The sequence below is a fragment of the Papilio polytes genome, unplaced genomic scaffold (genome assembly GCF_000836215.1).
Source record: "Papilio polytes unplaced genomic scaffold, Ppol_1.0 DF824135.1, whole genome shotgun sequence".
Lineage (NCBI taxonomy): Eukaryota > Metazoa > Arthropoda > Insecta > Lepidoptera > Papilionidae > Papilio > Papilio polytes.
In genome coordinates, this window is record NW_013525069.1 from 291,199 (window position 1) to 313,790 (window position 22,592).

Consider the following 22,592-nt stretch of genomic DNA (forward strand, 5'->3'; position numbering starts at 1 on the left):
AATGAAGAATTGATTGAGAAGCCTTCTCAAAGGTTAAACGTACATAGGTGTACATTGATTTTTATGTGTAAAAAGGTCAAATATAATTTCATTACATGGATTTTTTATATGGATTTTAATTTGCATAAACAAGCGTTCTCAATATAACGATTTTTAATTAATATAGGACAAAAAGTAAAGAGCACTTTGTAATGAGCAAAAAATAGTAAAATTGTTAGAACCGTAAAAAGTTACTTGTATTGTGAGTGAAAACAAAAAAAAAATGTTTAAAGTGTTGACGACGCCTGGTGTCCAGTATCAATTTATTAAGCGTCCAATATTAATCAGGGTTAATGGTTTACATTCAATTAGTCTTGGGTTCGGTTTTTGTGTAAACCTACCGCTGAATAAGTCTTCACAACGGAGTATCTTTTAACATAAAGGGGGTAATGAGGTCTGAATAACCCTCTTAATTAATGATGGAATTAATATCCTATTAATTACAGACGGCTTGCAGACTGTTGAATTAAATTGTTAGGATTTAAAACATATCAAAAGACACGCTGCGCGTTGAGAGATCATGAAAGAGTCTTAACCAATTTTATTTATACAATATTTTAAAAGGATAATTCTGAAGATAGCATTTTTAACATATATCGTTTATGTACTTCAGTAATTACTTCTGGTTAATTTGCATATATTGCAGCAAATAATAATAATATAACCGAGTCCGTTTTAATCTCTTTAATATTGTCTAATTATTACACTCCGTTGCCTCAGTGTTTTAATAACATTAAGTACCTACTTTACTGAAATATGGGTTCCTAACGTGAATTTGTATTTAATAAATTGGTTTAAAAAATAACAAATTCCCTTCCTCATCGACATCATTACCAGCTACGTATACGTCCCTTCTGTGGGTCTCGGAGCGTATCCTAAGTTAGGTGACTAGGCCATAGTCAACTACTCTGGCCAACTGCGGGTACTTCACACATATCTTTGAATTCCCATTACACACATTACCCATACTGATAAAGATTGAGATATAGGCAAATAATATGGCTAACTAGAAACGAATCGATTCTGAGACAAGATACAGCAAGGGGCGGTCTCATGACCTTTCCTGACCCGAGGTCCTGCACACCCACGGCTCAGTGTAAGGCAAAGAACAATGAAGGTCTACTAGACGTCAGTCAACCCGTCGTGGGTATGATCACCCAGGTTATTGTTTAACTAATTTTTATGGATGGTTTTAAAAATTATAAACACTAAATTTCTTTTAGTTTTTACTATCTAATTTACCGTATAACCACCAATGTAACAATATCTTTCAAACACAAAGGTCACAATTAGAAAAGTACATTATTTCTCGACGTAAGCAGACAAATCTTCAATAATGTAATGTTTTGTGGGAACTTTATCGAAAATTTGACTACTGAAGATTTGTACGTATTCTATAGTTTTGTCAAAGAACACTTTTCCGAAGGTGTCCAAAATCACTTTCCAATGTTCGTTCATGTACTTTATAATGTTTTCGCCTGAAAAGAAACATATGTTAGTGACAAAAAGTAAGAAAAAGGATCATCAATTTAAAATTGGTTATTTTATTAATTAATAATCTACCAGCTTTTGCTCGCGACTCCGTCACGTTGAATTAAACAGTAAGTAGCCTATGTGTTCTTCAGATTATGCTCTACATCTACGAGTATGCCAAATTTCATCTAGATCCATTAAGCCGTTTAGGCCTTAAACTCAAACAAGACAAAACAAAGTTCCGTCTTGTAAATTCATAAATACTACTTAACTGTTTTTAAAACATTACAGAAAAGGACTTACTAGCTTTGCTATCACCGTCTATTAGATTATCTGCCACAAACGTTGCCTTTCCTAAAACTTTCAAACTATACGTCAAGTCTTTTTCAATTTTCAGATATATGTCATTGCCTCGTTTCTCCAGTTGGTACGGAAAGTCAATTCGGGATTCAATTTTATCTGTTGAGATAAAAGTCATTGATGTAAGAAACAATTTGCAATTTCCGTACGTAATTTTGTCATAGGTATGTTATATTCCTTACCAATTATGACTTTAGCGTGTCCTGCCCCATGTACCTTGTCACCGTTTCCCTGAATGTTCAAAAGCGAACGGACAAGTTCTACTTGATAGTTTCCCTGCACCTCGAGGTGTTTACAAAAAACTTTCACTTTCGCATGTCTGTTTTCTATATCGTTCCTGAAAAGTATATTTATATTGCAAGCTCATACAAGAAATGCTAAAACAAATTATTTTATTAGTTACGTTGTTGCTCAATGTGGACTTACCTATAACTTTTAATAGTGCAAGTCTTTATTCCAGAAACGTCGCCCTTTTCGAGAGTCAGGTTTAGTAGATCCAAAATAGACACGTGGACATCTTTTAATTCCATCGGATCAATTTTGTTTACACCAATATCTGTTGCGCCTTTTTCCGCTAACGTTTCAATCAGTGTTTGATAAGAGTTCTTGAAACATTCATTATCCTTTATGCTACATTTTTGTAAAGTATCCACTAAAACATTGAAAAGTATTTGGATTGCATCACTTTTAAGCTTGAAATCTTACTAATATTACAAATGCAAGAGTTTGGATGGATGGATGGATGTTTGTAGCCTTAACGGATGATCGCATCTCGATGAATTTGGCATAGATATAGAGCATAGCCTGGAAAACACATAGGCTACTCACTTTTGTTTTTATTAATTCCATGCGAACAGAGTTGCGTCTGAAACCTAGTTTATTAAATAAATATGAAGTTGGGACGTCATCTATAATGTTCCACCAATGATTACAAATCGAATGACGAGTATTTTAAAGTTTTGCGAAAAAATAGGATCTTATTGTACTAACCCATTTTTTCATTTGTCTAAATCCCTATCGAATGTTAAGGTCACGGTATAAAAGGGTAGAATTATTAAAGCTAAAGTGTGTTTAAGCCACTGTAAGTTTTTTTTATGATAATAGGATTTTTTTTAATTACTTACAAATCATCCATCAAAATACAAATTAATTTGTTTTCATTTAAAGAAATATTTCCGTATCTAACAATCCCTTAATTTAAATGATTTTGACTTACCAAATGCTGATTCACATAAAAGACTAGAGGTTGCAGCCAAAAATATGAAACACTCCTTTACTATATTCATGATGCTGTCTGTTTTTGATGGAACCTTTTTGAGATGTAATAACAACTTAGCAGCATTCGCCACATTTATATGAAATCATATGTACTTAACTGATTAAGTAGCAAGGATTAAAAAAAAAATCTCAGCACCTTGTACAATAAAAACCTTGAATATTAACTAATATGTGAAAAAATATTAACTTAAGATTGTTTCATTCTTCTGCCAGTATGTTTTTAATCGCTGTTTTCAGATGTCGATCATTAATTTGAAATTATCACAATTTTTTTTATTATGTAAGGTGACATTCTTTGATTAAAAAAATAACATAGATGCGTAACGTAAGTGTAAGGTTAGATTGCAAACAAATTATTTTTCGTAGATAGATATATATGAAAAAAAAACACACTAAGCAGTAACGAAATAACTCCACGATTTATTTAAACCTCCCTTACTGTACCTTTAATATCTAACTCTTTTTGCGAAGTCGGTCAAAAAGGTAGGCTTTGTAGATACGGTTAACAAAAAAGACAATGTCAATAAATTGGTATATTATTTCTTATCTAACAATGTATTTAAATCTATTTGTTAATATCACAGGTATGGGCTCAGATCATCGGATATAAAATGTTTTGCTGGAACATGGTCGAAGAAATTCCTCGCAAAGAGATTATAATACTCGGTCGCTTTGTCAATGAAAATTCGTCCAAATGTTTTCATTATAAACTTCCAATTGTCATTCAGATAATTTACGACGATTTCGCCTGTAAAATTAATGAAAGAATTTACGATTTATATTTGTAAACGAGAATTAAGATTTTTTTGGCACAGTTTGTCTAAATAACATTGATTAGTTTGATAAATGACGCATATGAAGTGTCGAATTAAATTTGTATGAAGCATGCCGTACTTAATAGACAGGTATCGTAGTGATGAAACAAACACTCATAGGGAACAACTATGACCTATCGCTATTCGGTTTAAATAAAATTTATTGAAATTAACTAAAATTTATTTCAATAGTGTGGAGCATATAGCGATGACAATAATAACGAAATCCAATTTCGATTATGTACGACTGTAGTAGTAATAACATTTATTTACTCTCATTATTTGTATTGGTTCTGCACGTCATTATTGATTTGAAAAAACAGTGTTTTTTTACTATAATCCATAAGTTAAAACTATGAACCTATTGATTCCACCTTCTTTAAGAATAAAAATCGAAAAGTTGCAACGTGTGTTCTAGGGTTTTTTATTAAAGGAATTATTCAAAAATATGCTATGATTGCTGACATTTACGCCACAAAGTGTGTGTTTGCGCTGTATTATATTAAGTACATATAAAGAAGATAGGTAGATATAGATTGTTATTAAGAGGACTCGAAACCAACGTGTAAGATGGTTCGTGGTTTCTGTCTACCCCTCTTGGTTAAAGGCATAAGTAATGTTGTTATTCATACTGATACTTACTGACATTCTCTTTGCCCAGATAAATGTTGTCCGCAGCAAAGGTTACCTTGCCCAAAATATTGAATCTTTGTGCCTTTTTGCTGTAGTCGCATTTAAGGTAAATTTCACCGTCATCTTTCTTATACACACCTACAGGATACTCAAATACGAGTCGAATCTTATCTAAAAATGTAGTTAACATCATTGCATATCAAAAATTAACAGCATTCAAAAACGCAATTGCAATACCTACGAATTTAAATAGAATAGTTCTTATACTAAATGCACGACAGTACAAGTCCTCAGTATGCATAAAATTGTTTTGCATACGGCAATTACTTCTATAAACAGAGTTCCAATTCATCATTAAAAATAAAAATGACACCAACCAACAAGACTAAAGAGATTTAAAAACAGGTACTGCTTTAAAACACTGCATACATTTTAAGGGTGTAAATTATATTGTAACAAAAATGTTACTTCTTTATACGAACTAGTAAATTGTTTTATTAACATTAGTTACGTAAGTTTCCAGATCATAGTCGTATATCTCGATAATAATTACTATTACTACATAGTATCAGATAATTGACGTAAGTTTTTAATAGTCATAACATTTACATATAGTTATTCGTAAGGAGATTATTTTATCTGAGTTACGGTGTATGATTTTAAGCCAGATTATCCGTCTGCTAACGTATTTCATACCAAGGTAATGTGAAATTCATCTTATACGATTAGTTTACTTCAAGATGACTCTCAACATAGTTGCCGAGTTGCAGTTTGGTTAAGAACGGAATAAATTTTACAAGGAAAAATATACAAAAATAATTTTGTTACTTACATACAAAAGAACGTTCAAAAGGTATATAGGTAAGTAAATATTTAGTAAATTATAAGGACCTTAGGTTTAGACATTTTTTTTACACCAACGAGATATAAGCCTGCCACAAACAGTTAGCTATGACTTAGCGTGTTTTTGTATCTATACACAGTTAATAAAATTGGTGTGTTTGGATATAATATCGAAAAATGTCCAGATTACGCTAAGATGATGTATTTGCGTCGCTAATAACGAAAATCGTATTAAAAAAAAGTAATGTTTGTTCTCAATAATCTTAGAAACGACTAAGCCGATTTTAAGGAACTTTTACTGGCGGATAGCTGATATGAACAGATAAATTATAATCTACTTTTCCTCACTGAAAATATTATAAATACTATTTTTAATATCGCATAACGAAGTTTGCAGTCAACATTACATTGCTAAATAATTTTATCCCTATTATACAAGGGAATTTAGATTAACAAAAACTGTAATCTATATACATATATAGGCAATACAGACTAGATATGTTTTTCATACCTATTTTAACTTTTCCTTGTCCGTCTCCTACTAATTCGGAGTCTCCGAGAATAACTGCGATCTCCGGTGATGCAGCGTCCACGTGATAGCGTCCCTTGATTAATACATCACACAATAGTTCTTGACTACCTGTACCCTTTTCAATATCGATGCTGTAAATTGTACAGGGTTAAGTTTTAGTTTTTTTTTTATATAATAAAAGCGGGCAAACGAGCAACGGATCGCTTGATATTAAGTTATCCGACCCCCATGAACATCCGCAATGCCAAGGATACTGCAGATGCGCTGCCGGCCCTAAAGGGAGGAGGAGTACGCTCTTTTCTTGAAGGCCCCTAAGTCGCTACCAGTAAAATTCATGTAATCTTACTTCTTACTAATACAAAACTTTGTACGGATATTTTTACAGTTTGCTGAATGGATCTCGATGTAGCACATAGGTATGTACTTTTGATTTATTTTTGCTCCACGCAGACAGCGCAGCGGGCGAAAGCTAGCGTATGTTAAATACGTTGTCTTTTTATAATAAAAATATGACATTGTTATGTAGTTAGTTAGATGCAATGAAAAACATCAAAGAAAACTTCTCGGCCATGTTGCGGTGAAGTGAGTGTGCAATCCACTAAAAACTTTCGTATGGGATTTTTATTTTTTTTTATAACTCCTACTCTTTTTCGTTAATATAGAAGTAATATAATATTTGTAAAATGACTTATTTCAAAAGGAATTAATTACATTATTATTTATAATTCGTTAAAACTTTACTGTATAACTACGAAAATAAATTTGAATGAATAGTTTTATATTTATAAACTTTCAGGCACTAAAATCGAGAAATTAAAGTGAAACACTTAAGCACTACCTTGGTGAAGATGTCTCATTTTTAAACACTAACGCTCTAATACTGAAACGATCTTAAACATGTAACAGCATCTTAAACGATAAGGACGCTTAACCTCCAAAAATAATTGAAATCTTGACTTCGGATTGCAAAAGGCACTTACGAAGCTATGAGTTTAATGCTGGGTTTCTAAAGTTCCCACTTATTTTGTCATTACCTAGTGACTCATTAGTGTTAGGTTGACACAAGTTTCAATGTAGGAAAACTCAATTTACGGTGTTCGGAAACGCATTTCATGAATTATCGAACTGAAAACACTAAGGAATTGTTAAACGCAGCTGGAAACCGGCCATAAGATTCGCATCACTATTCAGCCGTAAGTGAAGCGCAATATAATTTGAGTTGGTTGAGCTTACAAATAAAATATTGTAATTAAATAAATCATAGCTCCAAGAAGACATAAACAGAAAAAATAGTAACACTTACTCGTAATTGATAAATTTGCAATCCTTTATGCCAGTTACAACTCCTTCGACAAATGTGAGGTTAATCCAATTCATAACCTCAAATGACACATCCTTTATTTGAATTGGATCGATAGGTGGAATATTTAGATCAGGTATACCAGTTTTTCCAATACGTTGAAGCACACTCTCAAAAAGTTTACTTTGACATTTTGGTTCTTTGATGCCGCATTTAGTTAATGTATCGACTGAAAAAAAAAACTTTTATTGATTATCTTATTCAAGACGTTTGTTGTTTGAGAAATAAGTAAATTAAGTAAGATTTACCAAATGAAGAATTACTTGAATCCACAAAAAAACAGATTAAGATAACACTAAAAGTTAATTTGAAGGCGCTAGGAGACATGTTTGCGCCACAAGTGTTGTAAAATATTAATCTAGCCACGCGATGTCTGTTAATAAATAGTAGAATCGCACACTAACTTGCGTACATATATATCTGTTATTATTAAAGGTAAAACCAGTCCTGTCCTGAGGTCAGATCTCGTGTTCATAAGGAAAAAAATCCTCCTTTTGTATACGATTGACAACATCTTAACAATAAAATTGCATGTACGAAAAACCATAGTTTAAGTTACTTGTATTTGGAAAATTATCGTGGTTTTTTTTTGGAAAACTCAAGTTTATAGGTAAGACATTTAGACACCTTCATTTTACTTATAAATCTATATATACATACATATAATTAAATTGGGGTGTGTAGAATATGAAAAGAAAAATTCCAGATTTCTGGAAGACGTTGTATTTGTTGATAAAGAAAATCGCATTAAAAATGTTGTCCGTCTGTCTGTCCGCGAACCGCGTTTGTTCCGGGTGATCTCCGAAACGGCTGGACACATTTCAACCGGACTTTCACTGAAGAGTAAGTAACTAACGTCAGAGATTTTTCTTTTTTTTTTGTAGTATAAGGTGGCAACCGAGCAAATGGTCAACTGATGTCGATACTTAAGTGGAATAAGCAACCAAATAATCATATCTCCGACAGTTATCGATGCGTTGCTTAGTTTAAATAAACTGAGAAGGGAACGTACAGAAATAGGTTATTTTGCCTTTCTATAAGTCTGTTCCCGCGCAGAGGTTACTTCCTACTCCTATTCTTTCCTTACGAGAAGAGAGTAGAAAGGGTTGTTACCCTTGTCCCCATCTTTAGAATAAGGGCGCAGATGTGTTACTTTACTTTTACTTAAGTAGGAGTAGTCTCTGTCCTTTGGGTGGTTGTGGTATTGCACCGATCGAGCTGGCTATTCGTGTAGTAACTAATTTAGCAGCTGGCACCATTATTGGAATATGTTCCATCTATCTATACTTCTATACTATTATAGTAAAGCGTAAACACACACTACTTTGTGGCGTAACTTGTCAGCAATCACTGCATATTTTTGAATAATTCTTTCTTTAATAAAAAGCCCTACACTTACGACACGCTTTACGCTATTAAACTTGAGGGATAAATAAATTGGAAAAAACCTTTATGTCGGAAAGGTTGCCATAGTTTGTCATCATGTCATTTTGACATTTGCAATTGATAATTTAACACATGTAAACAATAAAATAATGTTTTCATAATTTTATGCGGATGAAGTAAGGAAAGTAGTGTTCTAATAATCAACAAATCAGACGTACAGTAAATTACTAATAATTAGTAGGTAAGAAGTTAATTAATGGTAACTTATTCTTGATGGAAATTATAAAAACTGGTCGTAGTAATCACATCAACTTCAAACTACATACAAACAAGTAATGTCACAGTTTGTAGCTTAATTACAGTAATTTCAAAGCATCGAAGTTGCACAATCAAGAAGTCTTTGAAAATGCGTAATTTTTCCATCAAACCTTGAGACTGGAAGTTTGATATCAATTTTGAAAATATGACGAATGCGTAAACGTTTCTGTCAGATCATCATATAGAGTCGTTATGGACTAAATAAAATAAAAAAAACTTTTAAATTATATTCATCGCGTACTGCTCGGTCGTGTTATTCACGGTTAATAATTCACCGACAAAAACACGAAACCAAAGATGTTTTCCTTAAACAACAAATCCAGAACTAGTGCCTTAAAAAACTCGTCTGGCCAATTTTTCTTATGGGTTACATGAAGATCGTAAAACTCACATGAATGCCGTACTAAATGCATGACATCAAAACATAGTTGTTTTACACGAGACAAGAGCTTTAGGGCTACACTGACTGTCAGTATCACCAGTTGTTACTCATAGTTGTTACTGTTACTGTGTGGAATATTTTGATGCCTCCTTCAGGACTGGAAATAAACATTTTCACTCAAAGAAAACATTTCTTTATGGTTTAAAAGAAGAATATTGCTTTCACAAATTTTTAGTAATTCTTTGACTATAATTCTATTATTGTGTCCTAAACCACCCAATAATAGAATTGCAGTCGAAATCTGACAAATTAGCATTCTGTACTTTTAACCCAATTAAACAACAGTTAGTTACAATGATAAAGAATAATCTTACTTCTTTGTAACACTATAAATGCAAAAGTTTAGGTGGATGGACAGATGTTTGTTAGGTTTGTAGCTGCTGAACAGATTTCGTTGAAATTTGGCATAGTCTACAAAATACGATTATTTATAGTAACAATCAACCATACATTGTATAGATTATGAATAATTTTTAGTATGCAAATCGTGGTAGAGACCAGGAACTGGTTTTGAATTATTAATTTGTGATGTTTTTTTAATTGTTGTTTACGAATTCATAGCAATTACATTTTTAGCATTGAAATATATTCTTGGTTGAAAACCGTTTCCGCTTCTTTCATATCAAAGCGTGTAATTTGAAGGATTCGAAACGGAAGGTAATTGAGAATAAAGAGTTAATGCTGGGTAGAGCTCAACCAACTAAAATAATTGTATCCCTACACTTGGTCCTAAAAGGTGGTGAACTTCAGTATCAAAGAATAAAAAGCATGAATTAAAATAAAATGAAATATTGTGGTGTCTTACTGATATTGTAGATGCGAAAGTTTTGATAGATGGATGATTTATAACACGGCTAAATTTAGTACATATTTAAAACACAGTCTGGTGTAACACTTGGGATATGGTTCATTCCCGAAAAATGTCAGGTTTCCGAGAGATACATAGTTTTTTTTAATACTGCGCTTACAAAGTCGCGGGGAATAGCTTGTGTATTATATTCAATAACAATAAGTTTTTATTTTTATTCAACCAGTTCGTTTGGTTTTAAACAAAGCAAGTAAAATTAAGTTTTAAACCGAGTTAAAAAAGGAGGAGGTTCGCGATCCATCTGCTTGTTTTATTTTATGTGTTTTATTCGTTCCTCCTCATCGTCCGGACATATAAAAAAAAATTAAGATGCAACATACTACGTTTTTTATTCGTTTACATCAAATGTATAGTTTGCACAAGTCTAAATTAGTTTTAAATTAAAGACAAATTAAATAGTATAGTATGTGATATTTTGTTTGTATGATTTTTATCCCCATAATGATACTAAAGAAATTAATAATCGAACTTCAGATTTACTAAAAATCGAAAAATGAACAAAAACTCAAACAACAAAAGAAAACCGTTTGCAGAATAGATAATACTCGTATTCTCAAATAAAATACACTAGAAAGTGGCAAATAATTTCTTGTTTTACGTCTATCTAGGTTAGTTTGAACCAAGTTTGGTACAATGCAACTGAGTACGGTAGGAAGGTAAACGGAAGACGCCGTCCGTTTTATATTAGCAATTATATACTTAGATTTTTTGATCAGAAATATAGAAGGCGTTATAAAAATATTTTTAATTTACAAGTTAAATATTGGTTTACGACACTTTTCAATTGTGCTAGAAATTTTAAGATTCTCTAATTTAATAAAAAAAAAGTGTTCAGACTTTGTACAATTTTACAGTTATTTTCTTAAAACGTTCTTACCCAATTCATATGAAATATCAAAATAACAGAATTTTATGCGTTCCATAGACAACTTCTAAGATTATTTGTAATCGTCGCAGAATTAAGGCTCATTGTTTCTTGAAACAGATAATGATTACTTAAAGTATAAGCTTAAAGATTGCTGTACGATTAAAAGTAGGAAAGATTTATGCCCAAAAGCTCAAAGAATAATGTTAACTTGGCATAAATAAATTAAAAAACATATGACTATAAAAGTATTGCAATTAATATTTACAAGAGAACATATGTACATGTAATTTTTATGTAAATTTGAAAAATGTTACCCTAAATGAAAAAAGGTCGCCACGCCAACCCATGGATATTCTCAACCTAAGAATTGCGGATGCTTGAAGGAAGACTTCACTTCTTCCCTTAAGGCAGGCAACGATTTCTTCCTCATATCTATAGACATAGTGAAATTAAAAATACTAGGATAAAAATAGATATGTCCCGATATACTCATATAAATAGTATTTGTATCAAAAGTGGTATGTATGATTGCGTTTATTACTTAACAAACAAGTTCTAGCTCGTGTTGTAATAGTGAATCGGGGAAAGTGGGCCAAACGCGGACTTCGATAAATGACGGAGAAAAACCGTGGAAACTTAATTAAAAAACTTCGTAGTCTTAAGACTACGCAGTTTTTTAATTAATAGATTTGTATTATATCAAATAAGAATAATTTTAATTTAATATCTTATGATACTATATCTACATTTTCATCCAAATCCATGTAGTCGTTCTGGAGATACCCTCTAACATCTAACAGCCGTCCATGCAAACTTTCTCATTTTTTATAAGAAAAGGCTGCAAACGAGCAGTTAGACCACCAGAGTAACTGCAAATGCGTTGCTGGCCTTGGAGAAATAGATACGCTTGCTTCTCGAATTTCATAATGTTAAGATTGTTATTCATCACTGACTTTAAAAAAAAGAGATAATAATATGTTTGTGCACATGTATTTTGGCAATACAAGTACAGGGGATGTATTCTTACAGGACGTATACGCGTTGTGTCCGATTTGCTTCGCTACACTTCGCATGCGACCTCAAACAATTTACTGTGTTACAACATTTAAACACTCACGACCGTAATTCAATAGGTAAGCTGAGATTATGGATTTTTACTTGACACAATAGTTAATACAGCATTAACTAAGATTAAGCCTTCAACAATTTTATTGATCTTGGTCTATTGATTGTTGTTTTTTTTGTTATTTTTTAAATATTCAAGGTAAACGGAAAATCAATTAGAACGTATTTTTAAAATCGAATTACTATCATGACTTAGGTAATATGTTATCTATTACTGCTTATAGTAATTTATTTATATAGTTTTCAAAAAAATGTTCTATGTATGTATATTTGTTTTATTGCAATAACTACAAATCATGCAACTAGAATTTGTTGATTTAGTCGCAACTGATTTTTCCCGATATAGTAACGCCATTGCCAATAAGTCTTAAGTGTTTATTTGCAATCGCTTGCACCTATTTTGCTCGCACGCTACCAGTTAACGCGAGTAAACATACGCAGTGTGACTCGCACGATGCAAACACATTTTTAGACCGCACTAGCGTGTTTAGTGTTGGTACCGGCCTAAGTTGGCAAAGAGCTGAATTTGTGCAACCGAAAATGAGAAAGAACCCGTTTCCATTTACATAAGAAATACGAAACTAGCAACGACGAAGGTCACAACGGCAGTGTGTCCGTCGGTCTTCAATAGACCGCTGCATTGTTATCATTGAATTCATATTTTTCTTCTAGTCAAGTACATTTAGTGTGCGGTGTTCGAGATGTGTGAGAAATATGTTTTTGTTGGTTTTTTAGCGGTAGTTGTGGCCTTTGTCAGTTCCTCTACGGCACTTCTTGCGCGTAAGTTTTATATTCATCTACATACAATATTTAAGTTATGAAAATCAATGCTAAAATCCCACAGTATTATGGTATAGGTACTAAGTTTATCATACTTTACTAACAAAGTAATTTTTTTGTGAATTGTACATGTAAGGATTTGTGTATGTGCTTCAATGCACTTTAGTACGGTTATACTAATTTCTCGGTAGACAATAATGCTTACTACATTCAATCCATAATTTTTCTAATTTTACACTTTATTAATATTTGAAATTAACCACTGTTACATTTTATTAGAATCCATTTATTAAAAATATTTCTAGATTATCAGTGTAGAATAGAGGACAATACAGTAAATTCAAAGAACTTGTTTAACGGAGCCACAATCGGTTTCGCAAAGTTTACCGACATTACTCCATATTTAATGTTTTCTGAGTAATGTTGTTTAAGGGGAAGAGTAACGCGTAGGTACACTATATTTTATTTTCTCAAAAGTGTTAATAAATGTGGGAAGTATAGAAATTTCGACAAGTAGCGCTTAAACCGGTACTGACCTTACTCACTACAATCGGTTTAGTATTTAGGCTATATGTCGTCACTTGTCACAATGGATTATTCTTGTAGGTTCAAGCTATAGAAAGTATTGTAACAAATTACTATAGGTTTTACTGCTGTTTTGAATTCACAGATGTTTTTTTTTCTAAGATATTCTAGATATTGTATTGACTGTTGACACTCAGTCATAAACCATCAAACCGTGTACGCATAACTTAAGCAATTTTTGTTGACATAAATAAACATGCAGTATAAAATAAGTTATTCGGGTCAAGTCCGCTATGTACTTCAACTTTTAACGTTTACTATACAGCTATAGTTAAAACAAAATATTGTATCTATCATATCTTAATTCTTAACGATATAGTAAATTAAATATTACTTATGGCTCTATTTATCAAAAAAAAAAAAATCCAATCAACTTCAACATGGAAAAGTAATATTACGATATTTATGAATTTGAAGACAAACCAAATGTAACTACTCATGACACACCTTAAGGGATATCCGTTTGTTATTGCCCAACGAACTCTAATGACTGAATTACCTACTGGCAATTGGATTGTAATGCGTTGATGTCTGTTTCACACACGAGGTAGCTCTGTTCTAACCTCTTGTGAAATAAGCTTTACTTATTATAATGAAGACAATAACACAATACAAATAAAGGTGTTTGTAACCTTGAAGAACAAGAGCGTTAGACGACGATCAAAAGGTGGAGGGCATTATTAAAACTATTATTTTTATGATAATGACAATATATTTTTGAGTTTTCAATGTGGATATAAACATTTTATATCAGAGTCGCTTATTAATCTGTTTTACATATTTTCAATTCTCTAGTGAGGCAGGAAACCGAACATCTTGCTGTGGCTGTAGAAACCCTTCTACACTTTTAAATTAACATTACACAAGACTAAAGGGGGTTCCTTAAATTACCTGAGATAATTTATTCTTAATGATGCAATTTGAAAAAAAAACTCGTGTCTATCTTTATGTATGTTAGAGCAATCGAAATGTTTACCAGTTCTTTTTAATTATTTACAGCTGACTACATTCACCCGTGCAACAATACAGAGTCAGCATGCCTCGTCAAAGCAACGCAAGACGCTATCCCTGAATTTTCTAAAGGCATACCGTACCTTGGAGTGCCATCCTTGGATCCTTTCATCATCGACAACCTACCAATACAATTACCTGGAGTCAAGGTTACATTCTTGGATGGAAAAGTAACGGGTCTTAGAAAATGTCAAGTGTTGAATGTAGAGTAAGTGTTGTTTAATTTCTTATTAATAATTAGTTTTTAAATTATCATACTAATACCAATGCTAGTTTTTGTAAGACTGTTTAGATGAGTGTGGCAAAAGATTCACACTAAATAATTTAAGCATTACATTATGTATAATTAATTTTTAACGTTCATTGTATAATTTTGTTCCTGTTTAAGGTTTTTTCTTGTTTAATTAAAAATTGTTGACAATGTGTTTGTATGAGGGTATTGTTTTATTGCGGGAAGATTTTTTTTAAACTTCTCTGGTTTACTTTATTAGTTTAATAACATTTTTATTGCAAATTTATGAATTTTGATGCTAATGTTGTTAACAATTTAATTTAATATTGAATTTGTATATTTTCAGGGCGTATCTCGAAAAAAATGTTTTCATCTTGGAAGTTCGATGTAATATAACAATAAAAGGCAAATACACTGCTGTGGGAAGATTACTATTATTTCCCATCAATGGAGAAGGTGATTCCAAAATAAAAATAGGTATGTTAAGAGTTTTATATTAAGTTTATCGTCAGTTTCCTAACATAATATTATGCAAAAATGTTTTAAGTCAAGACTCCCAGCATTAACGGGAGCTCTTGACATCAGCTAACATGTTAAAAGTCGAGACTTGGACACTTTGTAAATTTACAGAGTTACAGATTTTTAAACTATGAATATATTAATGTACTTACTTGTATGAAAGAAAATAGCGTGCGAAGAAACCTAAACCAGATGTTATGCAAAGTTATTGTTAAAGAGTCACTCGGAATTGAAATATTTCGATAATTTACGTAATTAAACACGCCTTTGATTTTGATTGCGGCAAATGCGGACGCCTAAAAAAATGCAGAGTTAAAACATAAGGCGCACTACAATCAATCTAATTGATTTCATAAATGTGTTAAGATTAGTATTACGATTTGAAAAGAAGGAATAAAATATCGAACAATTATCTGAAATGCGATCACTAATTTACGACATTACAGTCTTTATATAACTTCGTTTAATGTTCAAATTGCAGTAAACTCCGTCATAAAAATGAACATAAAAACAAAGTATTTCAAAGACGCTGATGGACGGGATCATTTTGGAATTAAAAGCTACAGATACACTTTCGATTACGGAGAAAGGATTCATTACACCATAAGCAATCTGTTCAAAGGGAATGATGAATTAAGTGAGTATTCATTGATTTGTTTAACCGCTTACAGAATTATTACGTAAATTAGTACTTTGAGATCCCCATTTTTATTTGTAACATTACTACTAGATTTTACAATGTAACATCTGATGCCATTAATATCAACTTATTTTATACTATTTCGATGAATTAAATTTAATTGTACAGTGATGTTTTTGTCATAGGTCTCTATAGGTCTAATTATGTAGAATTTATATAAATAATTAGCAACAACAACATTGTGTGTGGTAGGACACATCCTAGTTCTCTATCAATTCCTATATTTTTGTAAAGAAAGGATAGGAACATCCCTGTTGTGTACGTCCCCTCCTCTGTCCATTTAAATAGGCAAGCGACAACCTTTCAACCACCTTCCTATCTCTTTGACACGTCTATAGATAATGGTTACTTCGCTATTTTAGCGAAATCGGTTAGCCCCTACCTCGTTTTTAACCCTATTATATAATTAAACAATTTATAAAATGTTTTAGGTAATACAGTACTGAGATTTCTTAACGAGAATTGGAGGATCGTTACCGAAGAGTTTGGACAACCAGTTGTGGACTACGCTATGAATGTTACTATCGAAACTGCAAAAAAGTTTTTCAATGCGGTCCCTTATGATGAACTGTTATACGTACCCATACCAAAATATTAACGATAAAACATTTTTACTGAATAAACCCACCTGATACCTGATTATTATATTATAATGCCGAAAAAGATGCTATTGTAATAAAACATTTCTTGTTTTATATGATTTTTTGTATATTATATTTGACTTTTAATTGAATATGTTTTATTAAGATTTTAATTCAGTTATTTTAATTCTGTTAAGTTAATAAAACTAAGTTAATGGAATAATACTCGAAATAAGTATTATGGTTTAGATTTAAACTACATAATCGTACATACATACATAGTTATTATGTAAGTAAGGAGCTGTTCTTGTTCCTGTGCGGCTTCATCCGCATGAAATTATAAAAAAAAATATATTTTATTGTTTCCATTGTCGAATTATCAATAGCAAATGTCAAAATTACATTATATGACAAACCTTGGCAATCTTGCTTCCTTGATGTTGGCAGCAACTTATCGTCTCTTTCCCACATTAGGGTATTTATCCAAAATATTTACACCCTAAGTTTAATGGCGTGAAAATTTATAGCCTAAAGCATGACGTAAGTGAGGGGCTATTTATTAGAAAAAGAATTATTCAAAAACATGCTGTAATTACTGACATCTTAAGCAACAAAGAAGTGTGTGTTTACGCTTTATTTTAATTGTATAGATTGCAAATCTTTACTCCATATTAAAAGCTTTCAGTCTTGTGAATGTGAATATTTTAGGTACTATTCTGTTTTCTTTTTCAAGTATATTTAGATATATTTAATAGAATGTTTTATTGTTTACAATCAGTTACTAATTTTAGAACAAACTACGAAATATATCTTAGAGTAACACTGTTTTTTTTTTATTTATCATAGACAACAACCTCAATATTTACAGACCGTTACCATATTTTACTATTAATCTTTATAAAATATATATTTTTTAATATGATTCTATTATTTTGACATTTGTGATCGCGATGTATTTCGAGATCCACGTGAATTATAAGTTATACTGGGTCTTGAACAAAATCTTTTGATAATCGTCTTTCGTTCTTAAAGGCCTTTGGTTAATAGTTTTTGTTATTAAATGAGAATTTTAATTATTTTAGTAGATAATTACGGAACGATGGTTGTCCTCGCTTTTTTGTATTTAATTTATTCTATTCATTCTAGAAGCGAAACAATTCTTATGTTTGAGGTTAATTTTTGATGGAAAGTATACATGTTATAAATTAATTAGTTTTTATGATAGACGAGACTAACATTTAATGAAAAAATGTATACATTGAGGAAATACTCATATTACTACATTAATTCAGTATTTGCTATTAAACCAAGCAGGCTAATAAAAATCCCAGTGATATAAAGTAGTTCCGAATTTAGAAATAAATAGATATCTCTTCTGTATGGTGTAGATATTAAGCCATAACAATGCTAGTATACTTCTGTTCCGTACTGGTTTTGTTTTTGTGTACTTTGCGAGTAAAAAAATGATAAAACGCAATGAAGTTCTAATAATGACATATTAGCTTTCCCTCGTAAGTTTACGTTTGCACATTTTCTAGGTCAATTGGTTTAGCAGTACAAAGTATCATTCGCTTCAGAGAACATTTTCGTGGAACATACCAACAACGAACTACGCATGTAGTTCCTCTGACATTGCGGAGGTCCATGGGCCTCGGTAAATTCTTTTTAATCCCGGGTTGTTTGCCCCCTTATCATATTAAAAAAAATAAAGGTTATACTTCTTCATATACCATAGTTAGTAAATTGTTTTGTTACAAATGTAAACTTTTTTTTAATTCCGTCTACTCTAGTGTCTTAAAGAGATTAGTAATTATTAATCTTAGGATATAAGTAACTGCTATCTCGACCCAGTTTAAAATAACCATATTATTAAATTCCTTATAAGATGGCTTAACGGGAATATTGGCAAAGGTCACTGTCAACCCATTGACCCCGTAGCAGCGGATACATCCAAAATGGTAATGTTTTTCTTTGCGTTGTTATATGCTTGTCATTCTGCAACAATTATTTTAATCAATGTAATAGTTAAAAAGCAATTATTTATTATTTACGATTGTTAACTAAAGTTATACCAGTAATAAAAGCTAACAAACCTTTTAGATATTACTGTTCAAATTGTGTTAATCGTTTAATCACTAAATTTATTTCGTTAAATACTTTCTTTAAAAGGCTTTCATAAAAAATTAAGACAGAAAAATTGACTTGGAGTCGGTGAAAACATTGAAGATTACATTTTAGAAACTAATTTAAATAACTTATCATGAATGAAACCTATTTTATACTTAAACTACAGAAATTTGGGCGCGGAGAAACATGAAATACTAAAAAAAACATTACAATGAAATTCCTAATAAAAAAAGAATAAAGAAGTAACTTGAAGATTAATTTTAGAATGATCATTCTTATATTCCAAATTCAAAAATGTATAAAAAAGAAAAAGTATGTATAAAAGAGGCTTATTATATCGCCGACAGAAATAGATAGACCGTAGATAAAACCAATAGCGAACCTACTTTGATTCTACGAGCACGTTTGCTGTGATATCTGTAAATAAGGATTTTAGAGTTAAAAGGTATCTATTATTTGTGTGTGCAAAAAACTTATCACATATAAGTTACATAGATCAATAGCTTGAATCATATAATAACAAAAAAATCATGTAATAGCTTATCGTTACAAATTACGATACATAAATAAGATTGAAGCTCGGAACCGGTTGTTGGTTTACAATGTCAGCTGCGAAGGCCCACTGATATCTATCCGTTTAGAAGATATAAGGCAGTTATTCTTAACGCCTGTTGCAGTACTGAAGCTACTGGTAATTGATCCACACAATTAAATTTATTGTAACAAATATGATTTTAAAAATCTCATCTTCTAGTATTTTGTTGTGTATCTTGTGCAATTCATTTGGTGTAACATATTCGAAACTTGCACGTAAGTTGGGCTATTTTTATTTGTTTTGATTTTTAAAACAATTTTAATCCAATATTTTTTAAAAATTTGATTAATTTAATGCTACAGTTATTTTATAAATGAAGAGAATGAAATAGTAAATAAAGCGATGTAGTTACTTTTTTATATTTTAAACATTCAGTATAAAACCTCTAAACAATATAAAAATATGTTTATTTATCAAAAACTATGATTATTAAAAGTTATCATGATTGATTTTTGATTTTTTACGATTATTAAAAACTTAATATTAACCAGCAAAGGGCGTATAAATAATTGTTTTATAATTGAATAGTTATACATTTAATATATTAATATATAATATAATATAATAATATATTATACATTTAATTTAAATTAGTAAATAAAATCTATATTGACATCTTGCAACAAAATAAACTTGATGTAATCAGGCAGTTAACTCTAAAACACATTTAAACTGCGATTCAAGCAAAACTACATAAACGTTTAAAATTATAATTTGTTGACTTATTCTTCTTTTATTCATTTAAACATTTGAGACGTTATGCATTTTACAACTGCCGATTGCCAATAGCATTTTCTGTAGTCAATGATTCTAGTGATTAAATGCATATTTGCACGCAAATGTAGAACTTGAGTTTAACCAATTTTTTCTATTTTACGCAAGCAGTTAGTTCTTGTCACCGCAATAAAAGCTTTGCTAAATGAGGAAGACTCAAAGAAACATCTAAATCTACGACAATTTTTAAAGTATGTTGTATATATGATCAAATATTACATACAGACATACAGGATGCATTATTTATTTAATCAATTAGAGCATATTATGTAGTATTTGGTTCTTAACCTCCAGTCCTTGATTACCCAGAGACCTATTAAATTTGCTAATTTATTATGACCTTACTACAACAGCCTAATTTAAACAGACGCTGAATGTAGGCAGTTTTGTTTAGCTCGCTTTTTGGAGTTATAAAATAAATAATATATGGTTGCGTGATTTCATTGTCTCCATGACCTTAACGAAAGCAACTTTATTTGCATATTGTGAGTTTTTGAGGTAATGAAATGAGTCTTGTTTTCTTTAAAATATCGTGACCAGCGATTTATTTATGCAGCCATTAATAATGTTAATGTAAAGTTAGTGGCGAGTGTTGAAAAAATGTTATTCCATTCTCGTAGTTTTGACGGCCGAAGTTGTTTTTATTAATATTTGTAAAAACTTAGATTTGTGACAGAGTACATAACATAAAACGATATGCAATAGTAGTCATATTATTTAAACAATAGCCGATAGAAGTGTATCAGGAACATATCGCTCATTTAAATAAATAACGTCTATAAAAAATCCCGAACTCAAGACGCAACTACTGCGCGAGGGCGAGAAAATTTGTGTTAATTTTACTTTATGTGTGTGTGTTTTTTTTAAATACTCTAAATACCTAATACATAATCCTCTGTATTGTAATAATTAATTTTAAAATAAAGGCAAATTATATTCACCACTGTGGGAACAACATTCATTGTAGAAGGAACACAATTTAGATAACATCCACCGTGGAAACAATACGTTATAAAAATATATAAATTTTGTGGGATAATGTATTTCTTTATACTGTTTTAATAACGTTATACTGGTTTTTAATGTTTATAAGATCCGTCTATAATCATTTAATATCACATAGATAGAATTTTCATATACTGTACTAACAGTTTTGGCCTTCGTTTACACCGGTAGTGGTACACCTAGGAGTATCTAGATGGATTTCATGAAATATCACATGATTAAGAGGGGAGTGATGGAAGATAGATCGATTTGCAAGAAGAAAACCTAGTGCGCAAACCCTACATATGTGGGAGATGACGAGCGTTACTTTAGATTTACTCTGTGCATAGTTTTTATGTTAAGTGAAGTAAAACACAGTACATAAGTACGTGTACTTTCTTTTTATTGTACCAAGGTTGGTATTGTACTCTGGTAATCAGATGTATGCTCCAATCACTTTCAAGGTGCAGGGTTGTGCAACGTATATTTAAAAATTTAATGCAATCAGGAACGTACGAACTTAATACTATATTATAACTACCTAAAACTACGGCAATTAATTATCGTAGAAACAAGTAAAAATAAAAAAAGGGATCTCTCCATTAGATTTCAAATCACAAAACAACACTAATAAAAAAAAACTTTTTTAACTATCGTGAGACATTACAAAAAACGGATTAAATACGGTTTAACTCACGTATGATCGTTGGTTCGATGTCGTAACCGAGTAATTTCGGACCGGCTAGTTAACGCTAAAGTCGAATACAAAAAATCGAAACTTTATGGAGTTATGTAGAATGATACACCTATTTCTTGAATATATCATTATGTATTGGTCAAGATCGGAAGCACAATAATGTTCCAAAATCCATGATTAGTTAAAAATCCGCGCCTGGCGCTATTCACAGTATTAAAGGATTGAAGTATTTTTTGACCGACTTCCCAAAAGAAGGACGTATTCAATTCAACGGTATGTTTTTATTTTTATTTTTTTTTATGTGTGTTACGGCATAACTCCGTCGCTAGTGGACCGATTTGGATAATTCTTTTTTTATCCGAAAGGTAATGCTTGCAGGTGGGTCCCATTTTTTTGTTTAATTTTTGGAGTCTAAGACTACGACGTAGTTAAATAGTTTAGCTCAAAATCGCGCGACGAAATTTCGGGTCATTTTTGCTTTCTTTGCTTACGTAGCCTAAACTATAAGACTTACATAAAAATGATGTATGGAAGGATTGTAGCCCATTAAATTTGCTAAATAAAAGTCCGCGATAACATATATCTATCTATTAAGGTTGTCGCACAATAACCACTTTTTTCATTAAAATATCGCTCGAAATCTACACTCAACTTTCAACGCTATTAC

General features: G+C 31.2%; 4 protein-coding genes across 4 annotated transcripts in view; 2 read left to right on the plus strand and 2 right to left on the minus strand.

Annotated features, from left to right (window-relative positions):
• Positions 1-1,050: 1,050 nt before the first annotated feature.
• LOC106099372 lies at positions 1,051-3,472 on the minus strand. Its single transcript, XM_013277904.1, has 5 exons — positions 3,089-3,472; positions 2,299-2,524; positions 2,055-2,209; positions 1,816-1,971; positions 1,051-1,517 (listed from the first exon to the last, which is right to left on the minus strand). The coding sequence occupies exons 1-5, from the start codon at positions 3,156-3,158 to the stop codon at positions 1,342-1,344; spliced, it is 783 nt and encodes a 260-aa protein (XP_013133358.1). The 5' UTR covers positions 3,159-3,472; the 3' UTR covers positions 1,051-1,341.
• Positions 3,473-3,668: 196 nt separating this feature from the next.
• Positions 3,669-7,717, minus strand: LOC106099371. Its single transcript, XM_013277903.1, has 5 exons — positions 7,582-7,717; positions 7,277-7,502; positions 5,953-6,104; positions 4,608-4,769; positions 3,669-3,898 (listed from the first exon to the last, which is right to left on the minus strand). Exons 1-5 carry the CDS (start codon positions 7,658-7,660, stop codon positions 3,729-3,731), a joined length of 789 nt encoding a protein of 262 aa, XP_013133357.1. The 5' UTR covers positions 7,661-7,717; the 3' UTR covers positions 3,669-3,728.
• A 5,043-nt stretch (positions 7,718-12,760) lies between these two features.
• LOC106099222 (circadian clock-controlled protein-like) lies at positions 12,761-16,855 on the plus strand. The gene is made up of 5 exons (XM_013277687.1): positions 12,761-13,120; positions 14,705-14,924; positions 15,295-15,425; positions 15,949-16,104; positions 16,599-16,855. The coding sequence occupies exons 1-5, from the start codon at positions 13,042-13,044 to the stop codon at positions 16,763-16,765; spliced, it is 753 nt and encodes a 250-aa protein (XP_013133141.1). The 5' UTR covers positions 12,761-13,041; the 3' UTR covers positions 16,766-16,855.
• A 2,661-nt stretch (positions 16,856-19,516) lies between these two features.
• LOC106099223 (circadian clock-controlled protein-like) overlaps positions 19,517-22,592 on the plus strand; it is a 7,586-nt gene continuing 4,510 nt past the window's right edge. The window contains exon 1 of the mRNA XM_013277688.1: positions 19,517-19,685. Coding sequence (XP_013133142.1) covers positions 19,604-19,685 — 82 coding nt within the window. The 5' untranslated portion in view covers positions 19,517-19,603. The remainder of the gene's footprint in view (positions 19,686-22,592) is intronic.

Bases quoted from the DNA above. Each gene is read 5' to 3' on its own strand.
- LOC106099372 (XM_013277904.1), bottom strand. From the start codon at position 3,158: ATGAATATAGTAAAGGAGTGTTTCATATTTTTGGCTGCAACCTCTAGT. The intron at 1,972-2,054 runs GTAAGGAATATA...TTATCTCAACAG, and splicing joins ACACGCTAAAGTCATAATTG to ATAAAATTGAATCCCGAATT. The intron at 1,518-1,815 runs GTAAGTCCTTTT...GTTTCTTTTCAG, and splicing joins AGACGGTGATAGCAAAGCTA to GCGAAAACATTATAAAGTAC.
- LOC106099371 (XM_013277903.1), bottom strand. From the start codon at position 7,660: ATGTCTCCTAGCGCCTTCAAATTAACTTTTAGTGTTATCTTAATCTGT. The intron at 4,770-5,952 runs GTATGAAAAACA...CTACATTTTTAG, and splicing joins ACAAGGAAAAGTTAAAATAG to ATAAGATTCGACTCGTATTT. The intron at 3,899-4,607 runs GTAAGTATCAGT...TTAATTTTACAG, and splicing joins TCTGGGCAAAGAGAATGTCA to GCGAAATCGTCGTAAATTAT.
- LOC106099222 (XM_013277687.1), top strand. From the start codon at position 13,042: ATGTGTGAGAAATATGTTTTTGTTGGTTTTTTAGCGGTAGTTGTGGCC. The intron at 13,121-14,704 runs GTAAGTTTTATA...AATTATTTACAG, and splicing joins CTCTACGGCACTTCTTGCGC to CTGACTACATTCACCCGTGC. The intron at 14,925-15,294 runs GTAAGTGTTGTT...GTATATTTTCAG, and splicing joins TGTCAAGTGTTGAATGTAGA to GGCGTATCTCGAAAAAAATG.